General features: G+C 44.4%; 1 protein-coding gene across 1 annotated transcript in view; it reads right to left on the reverse strand.

Annotated features, from left to right (window-relative positions):
* The window catches only part of RFX8 (regulatory factor X8), a 29,572-nt gene extending 18,889 nt beyond the window's left edge, over positions 1 to 10,683 (reverse strand). Inside the window, exons 1-4 of the mRNA XM_075727738.1 lie at positions 10,634 to 10,683; positions 6,442 to 6,565; positions 3,622 to 3,683; positions 2,030 to 2,116 (exon numbers count right to left, since the gene is read on the reverse strand). Of these exons, the coding sequence (XP_075583853.1) occupies positions 2,030 to 2,116; positions 3,622 to 3,683; positions 6,442 to 6,565; positions 10,634 to 10,683 (323 nt within the window). The remainder of the gene's footprint in view (positions 1 to 2,029; positions 2,117 to 3,621; positions 3,684 to 6,441; positions 6,566 to 10,633) is intronic.
* Positions 10,684 to 11,415: the final 732 nt, after the last annotated feature.

The raw sequence follows: 11,415 nt of genomic DNA on the forward strand, positions 1-11,415 counted from the left end.
ATTTTTCTATTGCAACTAGAAAGATGATCATTGTCTGAATACGATCTTTATATTTTGATTTTTTTTTTAAATCTGAAAAGTTATCTCAAGAAACTATATCAAGATCACTAAAAGGCTGGTTGATGTCATCCCTTTTCCTGGAATACACCTCCTTTTCCTTGGTTTGACCAAATTAAATACAGTTTTTTAGGAGTAGGTGTGCGGGCAGGCACCTCTGGCAGCTGGTGGAGAAGGAGAGGGAGGCTTGCAGCCAGTGCAGCGGCTCCCCTGCAGTTAAGCATGGGCTATAGCATGTTCCCCAGCCGGTCAGGGAACATGGCTCGTTTCCATGAGGGGGGCCAAGGATGCAAGCTATGCTGGCATACGTGGTGCTTCTGGCTCCCAGCAGTGGCTAAAGGCTTTGTTTCTGCACCTGGCCTGGACTTAGCCAACATCGCTTCTTTGGTTCCTCCTACTTCTTCTAATTTTTCAGCATGTTTCTATGCTGGGAGTTAAAAAAGCAACAATTCAAATTCTTCTGTTCTCTCTCTCATCTGTTCTATGAGCAGAACTAGCAGCTCACCTACTATGCCCAGCGAGATTGATGTTTTCAAGCGACGCCGCAGGGAAACACATTTCTTTCCCTGAAGAAGAAACACCAGCAGAGAGGCAGCCACAGACCTGCAACATTCCTTGAACGGTGGCCAAGACCTTTCCTCATTACAGACATCAAATCTTACGCCTTTTCTGGTTGTACTGGGTGCACGAGTAGCAAGGGATATCACTTCAGTAAGGGGCTCATGGGAAACGAGCCTCGAGTTGCCTATGAATAATTTGTTCGGTCTCAAAACAACCAATTGCCACTTGATCATCTGCAGAATCTGATCCTCTGCCCTGTCCCATTCTTTACTGTTGTCACTCTATGGGCTTCTGCAACATTACTCTGCTGTAAAACCCGTGGAGAAGGGCAATAAACCTATGAGTATAATTTTTCCACTCTCTAGCAGAGCATGCATTCAATTAAGTAACTATCATGTAAAATATCACAGAAACAGCTTTCATCATCACCGGAACATCTGGATGCTTAATAGGCTGACTTGTATCCCTCTAACATGCATGCTATAGAAAAATGCTGTATCTCCTTTGTAAAGAATGGAAACCAAAGTACGGAATTTATCCATATACACCTTAAAGTCATGTACAAGTCTGTAAGAGAGTGAGGAGATGAGCTTGGTCTACAAAGTCCAAGGCATAGGCTGCACCTATTTTTCTTCTGTGTGTTTAAAAGGAGTGTAAAACTGCTAAGGGGTGACAGCATATCCCTTTCTTCTTTCCAGGGAGAATTGCAAACCTGTGGTTTGTTTATCTCAGCCATGAGCTTAACCATGAGAACTCTTCCTCGCCTGCCTACAACTGGAACGTGCTCATGTCTACAGTTTAGTCTGCCAAAGTATCTTACCTTCATCAATTATTTTCAGACTTTAGTTTTTGCAATCAACTTATACTCATCTTACACATTTTCTCATTGTTTACTTACAAGAGGTGATTTTAAAATCTGAAATTTTAAAACAAAGTGAAGGAAGTATTTTCAAAGTAATATGCCTCATTGTTTCAAGTAGTGAAAATCCCCAGATAACATGATTGCATATAGGACTCTTCAAAACAGTGCATTTATACTTTAATACATGTCTCTTCAGCGTACTGTTTAATACAGAAGGTCCTACAGTGTCATGAAGCAATTGTCAATATATTTATTTGAGCTCCCATTTACAGTCTCAATATATTAAGCTCCTCTTTTAGGTTTGGCACAAGTTCCTGCTCTTAAGACCTACATGGCTAAAATGTCCAATTCAAGGAAGTCTGATCAGGCAGGGCATGTTTTCAAAATGGAGCTTCTCTATTAGGGCACAGCACTTAATGGCACAGCACTTTCATAGTGTGTATAATATTAAGAAAAATATGATACAGTTGTCAATGTTCAGACTTTTATATGCAGACGAGATAGACTGTCATGTGACATTTTATGATTAAAACATTGAAAAAAACAAACCTGTGATCATTTTTTTCAGACAGAAGAGAGTAATAACGTGCATAAAAGGAAGAGTCCTTCTTGATAGCTATTCCATCATAATGATACCTAGAAAATAAAAAAAAAATATGAACTGATAGACATATGATTTTCAGCAAGCCAGCAAATAATTCCTATTCCTCCTTTGAAAGCAGATGATCATCCTATTTAAACAAGAAAAGACCAAGTAAAAAAGCTACATCTGTTTTTCTAAATTCTGTTGAAAACACATTTTCCTCAACAGAAGATAATTGCACAAGCTCTTTACAAACTCTTTTTAACAGTTTTTGCCCTGGAATGATACCTTCTTCTAAACAAACAAACATAAGCTGGTGCATGGGGTGCAACTGATCTGTACAGGACATTTAGTGAAGTCAGGGACCAGAGTCCCAGCTGACAGAGGACCCCGTATCCCCATGAAAGTTGAAGGATTTAGCGCAGTTGTTGCGTGGCCATTCACAGTAGCTTAGGGGCTGGGTGGCCCATCGGTGGTCATGGCAAGCTAAAAGCCAAGAAGCCTTCCAGACCTTCTCTAAGGTTTATCCCAACCTCGGCGAGCAGCGGAGTCACCATCCCTGCTACCCAGGTGCTACCAGCTGGCTCTTCCCAGGCTGGGTCACTGGGAAGCTGGGGGAGCAGGGCAGCGGTTTCGGGCCGCCAGCAGAGGGTAACCTTCTGCTGATGGGAAGAGAGAGCATGGAGGCTGGGGGCTATCACGCACCACCCCAAATCCTGCCAGCTGTGAAGAGAAGCCTGGGAGTGTCTGCGGTGAGGCACTCCCAAAATAAAGGATCTCGCTGGATCAAGCCGATAGCAAGTCCAAACTAGTGGAGAAAAGTCACAGATCAAGTAAGGGCATGTCAGTCTCAAAGCCAGTACTTGCCAGCTACTCAAAATGCTGGTAAAATTGCTGTGTCTCAATGCCCTTAAAACATCCCTTTTTCCAGTCTGGATGTTCAGAGTGTGATTATAAGTTTGGACATTGAATCGATGAAAGAGTATCAAACTCTCTGCGCTCTAGAGGAGAGAGAAGGGAAAAGAAAGGACATGCAGGAGGAGGATCTGAGGTGGTCTGGTTTAAATGGTTTTAAACTGTTTACAACATTTCCATTGACCACCAGTACATGCTGGGTCACTCCACAGATATGTGCAAGGATGAAAAGCACAACACAGACATTAATCATGGCTGCCACCCCCGCGCATCCTGGAGCCAGGCTTTCCTGACCTGGTGTCTCAAGAGCTCTGAGTAAGGTTGTGATGTCTGGCAGATGCCTCATGCAAGCCATGCTGTAAAAGCTATTACAACTCAAAGCACTAATTTTTTAAAAACCAGTCTGATCTGGAATTCATGCCCTACCAAAGCAGCTCTGATGTTGTGATTTTCATTAAAATAACTCTATTTTAATGTACTTGGTGACATCACAAATCACTCTAGATCTTGTGATGTGTTACAAACTTGCAACCAACAATTCATCTGCTGCATTACAGTGCTGGAGCTGAACATTCATCCATTTTGTAATTTTATTAAAACAGTTATAAATAACATTTTTAAACAAAGGTAGTAAGACCAATACCTGGTACTCCCTCTTGTGCCCAGCCTTCTTGTCCCCAGACGCGGGAAAACTAACCGAATAAGCTGAAAAAAACCAAACAGAAAATTAGAGATACTTGGTAAATTCATTCTATAATGCAAAAAATGTATCTGCTACATTTTTTTCTCCTTAATCACTTCTTTTGCTTTCCATCATTTGCAAGCTAATACCTGTTCTTACATACCTCTCAAAGGGTAACTGTTGAACTGAACTCAATCAGGCTTTTGGGGATAGAAATCTAAGTAATTTAAGGGATTACCTCCCTCAGGTAGGAAATTTTAGACTAGTCCATTTTACCTTGCACTGAAACACAGTCAGTGCATACACCAGGAGACCACCCACAGTCGGGTGGGGTATATCAGCTCGGGGAACTCGAAGGTGCCGTGATTCTCCAGTAGCCTGCCAGACCTGCAAGCCTTACTCATTCGAGTAGGACTTACTCACACAAGGGACTTTGCCTACCCACTCACGCTTGTGAGGAGTACTTGCAGGATAGGGCCTGACTTACTCTTTTAAAAGGACCTGAATCATCAAGCTGCAAAGCAACCTTTTGACCACCGCGGTGGTAAATGTGAACTGAGGTCACGCAGCATCTGTCAAGGTTAGGCCCCACAGAGTAATAAGATACTGCCAGGGTAATAATCCACTTCACTATGATTATTCTGCATGAGATGTCTTGTGAAGACAGAGGCTAACCCAGGACAGCTGGAGCTAACATTCCCTACATAGCAGGAACAGAGGATCGGGCACTCAACAGTAGTGAGGAGTGAGGGGAGCCTCCACTCAGCAGTGCAAAGTTTGGACTCTGTGCAAAGTGCACTTTGCTGGTCCAAAGGCCTGCTAAAGGACAAATTTCCCCAACTCACACTAACATGCACCTCCAGTTTTAACGGAGTTGGAGTGGTCCTGTTCTTCGCACATTCCTGCATGCACCCACCCCAGCTGCTCCCTTTCTCAAGCTGGGTTTAGCATAATCCCATTTTCCTACAAGGACAGCCTATGAAACTGGGGCTTCTGTGGCCTGAGACACATTACTTCTTCCCGCTGCCTCTTCTACAGAGACAGCGGTGTATTTGGGCAGATGGATAGGGCAGATGAGATTAGTAGTGTCTTAAATCATCACAGTTTGATTCAAACGGGGCTTGACTGCAAAAGTCCTTACAGTCCACACGCATGTAATGCAGTCAGGTTACTACAGCTGGATGAATTATTAATAGCTCAGCCCATTAGCTAGGCTGTGGTAACCGATTACATCTGCACCTTTAGTTAAACCAGGGTGCTGCAGCTCCTGCCCTCCTCAGCCTCTTGCCGCACGGTCCCACCCCCTGCTGCAGAAGGACAGACCATTTCAAGCCGTTGAGGAGCTGCACCCCAGCGTGCTCCCTTGGGATGTGTTAACTTGCACCGTAATGCACTGGGTCGGTCAGGGCTGTGAGCAAACAGTTGCAAGCACCAACCTATAGCAGCTATGGCTCATCAGCTAAGCTCTTCTGCGTGACCAGACTCATGCTTCATCCATGCCTGTCCCAACTTAAAAGTAAAATGCATTAACTTAAACCGCAAGAAGGCTTAGTTTAGAGGTGGTAACTCAGTCATGCTGGGGCACCTGGAAGTGTACAGACAGGATGGGATTAATCTTATTTACGTGGTTACACGGTAGAGATGTCTAAGCTAGTTGCTGCAGACTCTGTAGTCAATGGAGAAAAACAGGCAGTTCCAAGGCGCATTTCATCTGAGCTGCCTGAGCTGACTCATTTAGGGTGAGAGGAATCATATGTAACTACTTATTTCTCTCCATTGACTACCAAGAGATTTTAAGGTGGCTAGCTTCATGGCAGACATCTACCCTGAGCCAGCCAAATTCTACCCACGGGCTTGGCTGATGGGTGGTGATCCATTAAGCTATGGTAATAAATCATGCTGGATCACTCACTCAAATCTTAATTTTAAGTAAGAGTGATATAACTTACCCAGTAAAAAAAATTAGATTCAACTGAATTGAGAGAAATGATTCGTAAAATGAGGTTATCTGCACAAATGAAATTGATTTCAGGCACAACTTTTACTTAAATTATTTTGGGTTTGTGTTAAAAAAATGCTTAGTAGCTCCTACCATGGGCACTAATAGAAAAATATTAGCAGTAAAAATAGGAAATTCTGAACAAAAAGCCTTGAGCAACAGATAATCACAATGCATTCTATCTTCCTTAATTTGTTAAATAAAGTTGAATAGCTATGAGTGTTTGTTGCAATTGGGATTTCTAAGCTTTAATTGCTCTGTGGGTTGTATCAACTCCATATATTAGAAGAGTGGAACTGTTTAAAGGAGATTGGGTTTTACATCTGCATTTGTTTTGCTTGGATGATTGTGTAACAACTTTTTTAGGGTGTGTTTGGAGCAAAATCTCCCCAAGTATACTTAAAAAGGAAAGTATGAAATTATGTAACAACCAAAGGGGCCTTTTAAGGACAGAAGAATCAGGATGAGTTTATTAACCTTGCGCTGTTTACCCTGGTAAAGCTTTCTAAAATATATTGGCAAAAGAAATCTTTGCTAGTGTAACAGACACCAGTTCCCTGAAGAAAATAAACCCCATCACAGACAACACTCTTTTCTCTAGGATAGCTGTGTCTACGTGAGGGCTTACCAGAAATATATTAGAAAAGACACAAGAATAATACATTACATATTCATTCTTCTGTTATTTAATCTGTTTTGATATGCAGTGTGTACATTTGATCATCAGATTTTCTGTTTAGGTATCTCTTCTGCTTATCTTATATATCCTATCTACACTGTACCTTTCCAAAGGTGGCTGAATTTACTTGACACTTGGAATTCAGACTGCAGCTTTCCATATACAATTCATATAGTAGCCAACGGGGTACAGTGCATCCTTCACACAAATAGAAATTATCAGCTATCCTTTAAAACAAGAACATAAATTGGTTTCTGTCAGAATTAAAAGAAAGAATTGTTAGCTTGTGATTTTAAAAGCTCATCAGGTTTACAGTGAGCAGTCAACTCTGTAATAGTTACTCCAATTTTATAGAAGCATAGAATCAAAAAGAGAGCCACTACTTTTATGTTAATCTGTACTTCGGGGAAAAAAAATCATGCATCTTCATATATACACTTATATATATATATATATATATTCTGTGTTTGTTCTTTACTTTTTAAGTTCTACTTTCCTTGTTTCCAAAGTGTATGAGAAGTCATGTGAGACTCTGCTAATAAATTAACTAGATCTCATTGTTTTTAACAAAAAAAATGTGACTTAGTAATATCATTATAACATTAACACCAATACAGAAAGTATTAGTATCTCTCATATGGTAACTGTTATTACATCAAAGGATGTAACTTTGCTCTGCTAATTATTAAGGTCTCCACTATACCAAAGATGATAATAATATGAGCGTTTTTCCACCTAAAATGTGCAATATGGTGTTTTGGGGCAGAGAGTGCACAAACTATGAAGGACTAAATTCTGTTCTCATACAACCTCACTGAATTTAGCACAAGTTTAATAAGAGAACAGAATTTTAATTTACAGTTACTATGTGACAGAGCTGCCAGGACTGAAACTGGTTAAGGTGTTTAAATACTCATCCTCTGGCCAAATCCCTTATTCATCCTCCTACTTATCAGAATGGCCATAGTTAAGTAAATGGAACTACTTGTGTGAGTAAGGTGAGGAAGACGTAAACTTAGTTACTTATTAGCCTAAAGTATTACCTTCACCAGAAAAAAAAACACCTTTAATTATGAGATAATGCAAATGGTTTCGATGTCAGAAGATAATAGCCTCCTGCAGTACAAATACAGGAGCAAAGCTGGAGCAAAGAAGCAGAGGTTAATTTTCAAAGCATGACACACTGATCGTATGACAGTGTTTTCTCACTGTGACTTTGCTTCCGTTATACCAAATGATTTATGCATACTTAATTAATTTAACAGCTGAATGCTAGTGCAGCACAGTGCCAGTTACTCACTGTGTCTTTACTGATAACCGAGTTGGTGGGGAAAGCAGACTTTTCATAATCACCAGGTGAGATAAGCAGGTTAGATTTTAAATCAGCATCCTCTCTCTTATTAGTAGCCTGATTTCAGGCGACACAGTGTTTCTCTTTCTGTATTAGATGTATTGGCAGCAGATAGCGGATAAGGTCTTCAGCAGACTGGCTTGCTAGAACAGACTGAGCAAGAAGATGATCGCTGTGCAGTCTGACGATGTCTACCTTGCCTTTTATTCATGCCCCCTCCCCTTTCTCCAGGGAAGAAGGCTGACTGCCTCCCCCAGGTTTCCCTCTCCCTAGCAAAAGCCCTCAGAATGCCTGGCTTTTCCCTCCTGGGAGCCCATCTTCTCACCCACCAGCCCAAGAGGCTGGGGCTGCCAAGCGCCGGGGCTGAGCTGTGCTGGGCTCCCTGCCAGCTCCTCACCACCTCCAGCCCCAGCACCCGACAGCAAACGCTTCACAGCGAGAAATGAGCAGGAACTTGCACCAAAGATAGGGGATCTGCTGCGTTAATGGGGTATTTCCCGTCACGGGGCTGAAAGATAAACGGAATTTATTCTAGGTAAGAGTCCTGACTGAGCTCTGCCTCCCAGCAGACAGAAATGCTTGTTTCTTCTAGAGCAACCATCTCAAAACCCGTCATAATTGAGCAGTCCCAGAGGAGATTAAACCTAAGTCCAAATTCATCCTTAATATAACACCACAGGAGTCATTGGAAGTGCTGCAGAAATTAATTCGTGCTTCAGTAGCTGGTTTCTGCCAATACTTTTGCCTCAGCATTTAACTGTTTAGTGACAAAATATTTGGGAATTTCATTCTGTGAATTTATCATCTGTTAAACTGCCAGCCTTTTTCAAATAACAAGTCAAACACATTCTTAGTGCTGACACATAATACAAAAATACTGTCAGGGGAAAAAAAAAAAATATCCACAAAGAGCAAAGCGCTCATCTTCTTGCCTATTAGCACTGAGCGTCTCAAAACCTGAGTGTTTACAGCATGCATCAAAACAAAACTGTTGATAACAAAATCAAAAGGAAAGAGTGGTAAGGGAGGAAGATGGAGGATAAAGAAAAAGAAGATGGAGGATAAAGAAAAAGCACATGGGGAACAACCTCCTCCATTTCTCTACTACTTTTTTTTTTTTTTTTTTTTTTAAGAATGCTTTGGGTTGGAAGGGACCTTTAGAGATCATCCAGCCCAACCCCCCTGCCATGAGCAGGGACAGCTTTAACCAGATCAGGTTGCTCAGAGCCCCGTCCAACCTGACCTTGAATGTTGCCAGGGATGGGGCCTCTACCACCTCTCTGGGCAACCTGTGCCAGTGCTTCACCACCCTCACTGTAAAAAACTTCTTTCTAATGTCTAGTCTTCTAGCCACACTTTCCATTGGGGTTGTTATCTGATTGGTTCTAGGACCTCAAATGGACACTGGGCTTTTGGGGTTTGCCACCTATTGTATATGGACCCTTGGAAGCTAGGCCATTATATAGGTGTGTAAGTCTGCTGTTAAACCGTTTCTGGACCAAAATCTAGTTTGCTATTGTCAATGCAGCAACCATAAAATAAAGCTAAATATTTAAAAAGGTGATTCAGAAGGTTGTTGTGATGAAAAAAATCATCGGTTCATCCTTTCAAGGATTGTTTATGATTCAGTTTTATGCAGCGTCTCAAACTCTTTGGATGACCCTGGATGAATGTCTTCCTTCAGTCCTTTTAAAATGCGAGTAGTGGTATCTATATCACAGCAAAAGCACAGCCTGACTCCCGCTGCTCAGGCATTACTGAGAGGGGGAATAAAAAGATTGAAGCTTAGTTGCTGTCAAGTTAAAAGTTCGCTTGTATCTGTTGTTACTCTTCCACACAAATTTTCAACACCGTTTACTAGCTGGACTCAGCTGTGCTTGGGGAAAGAACTACTTCTTACAAGCAGTTAGCGATAGGACAAGAGGGAATGGGCTCAAGCTGTGCCAGGGAAGGTTTAGGTTAGAAATTAGGAAAAATTTCTTCACGGAAAGGGTGGTCAAGCATTGGAACAGGCTGCCCAGAGAGGTGGTGGAGTCACCATCCCTGGAAGTGTTCAAAAAACGGGTAGATGTGGCACTTCGGGATATGGTTTAGTCTAGTCTACCCTTGATTGGTTTAGTGTGGACTTGGTAGTGTTAGGTTAATGGTTGGACTGGATGATCTTAAAGGTCTTTTCCAACCTAAACGATTCTATGATTCTATGAAAGTAACCCTGGTTTCTCTTTCGCTGTCACACGGCAGCTGACACTCTTCTCAGAGCATGAGAAGATGATGGTGACAGCCTTACTCCACCACGGAAAGCGTCTCATTGAGGAGTATCAACCATGACCTTCACCTCAAGGAAACATAACCTCGGAGAACGTCACTCACTCAGCATCACTCCGGACGCCGGCGTGCCACCAGCCGTGCAGCCTCGTGGCCGCCCACGGCGGGCTGTAAAAGCACGCCAGCCACGAGCGGTCCAGCCAGGGATGCTCCTCGCCACCTGCCCTGCGGCATCACGGCAGGTGGACGGCAGCCCGGCGGCCAGATCCTAGCGGGTGGGTAGGCTGAGACAAAATCCCATTTCCCCCGTGTCAAACCACCTCCATGTCAGCACGACTTGCGGGGGGAGACGGACTTCCAGGGACATTTCCCTGCTTTCACGGCACCGTTTCTGCACCGCCATGGCCTTTAGAGCAAACCAGACTTCAGTCCTAGGAAACCGGGGTACGTGTTAAAAGCCGGATTCCTGCCCTCCCTGTAGCAAGCCCAGCGGGCAGATCCTGCCAGACCCCTGGCGAGGGTTGGGTGGGGGGTGGGGGGAGCCCACCCTCGCCACCCCCCACCCCCCCGGCGCCACCCCCACCCCCCCCCCGGCGCTCCCCCCCTCCATCCTCAGCCGGGGCCTCCCCAGCCGCCCCGCCGGCTTGCTCCCGGGCCGCGGGGAAGGGGCATCACGCACCAGCGGATGATGGCGAGGTGCCGGAGGGAGGTGGGGCTGCCCTCCGCCATCCCGGCCGGGCCGGGCCGTTGGCTACCGGCCGGCGGCCCCGCGCCTCCCCCGCCCTCGGGGCCGGTTCCCGGTGCGGGGCCTGCGCGCCCGCCCGCCCACGCGTGGGCGCAGCCCCCCGGGCTGGGGGCGGCTCAGGGCGAGCTGCGGCTCGGGGGGGGCAAGCGGCCCGCCCCCCTGCAGCCGCCCCCGGCCCTCTGTGGCCCGATGGCAACTTCGTGGGAGCTGCCGGGGAGCGTGTGAAGTGGACGCGAGTCGGGAGGAGGCGTGAATGAGCGATTGCGCGGCAGCGCGCTTGAAAAGCGTAAAAAAAAAAAAAAAAAAAAAAAAAAATGTTGAAAAATTTCTTCACGGAAAGGGTGGTCAAGCATTGGAACAGGCTGCCCAGAGAGGTGGTGGAGTCACCATCCCTGGAAGCATTCAAAAAATGGGCAGACGTGGCACTTTGGGACATGGTTTAGTCTAGTCTACCCTTGAGTGGTTTAGAGTGGACTTGGTAGTGTGGGTTAATGGTTGGACTGGATGATCTTAAAGGTCTTTTCCAACCTAAACGATTCTATGATTCTATGATTTCGCTTTGATACAGACAGATGAAAGGGCCGGCTGCTCCGCTGAAACCCTGCAAGCGCTTTTCCATTGCCAGCATCCATTATGCAAAATGAGCTTTACCGCCATGTGACTGGCAAAAAATAAATTATGTATGGCTGGAGCATCTAAAAGCTTCCTAGTGGATG

Source organism: Pelecanus crispus, chromosome 1 (assembly GCF_030463565.1).
Source record: "Pelecanus crispus isolate bPelCri1 chromosome 1, bPelCri1.pri, whole genome shotgun sequence".
NCBI classification, from domain to species: domain Eukaryota; kingdom Metazoa; phylum Chordata; class Aves; order Pelecaniformes; family Pelecanidae; genus Pelecanus; species Pelecanus crispus.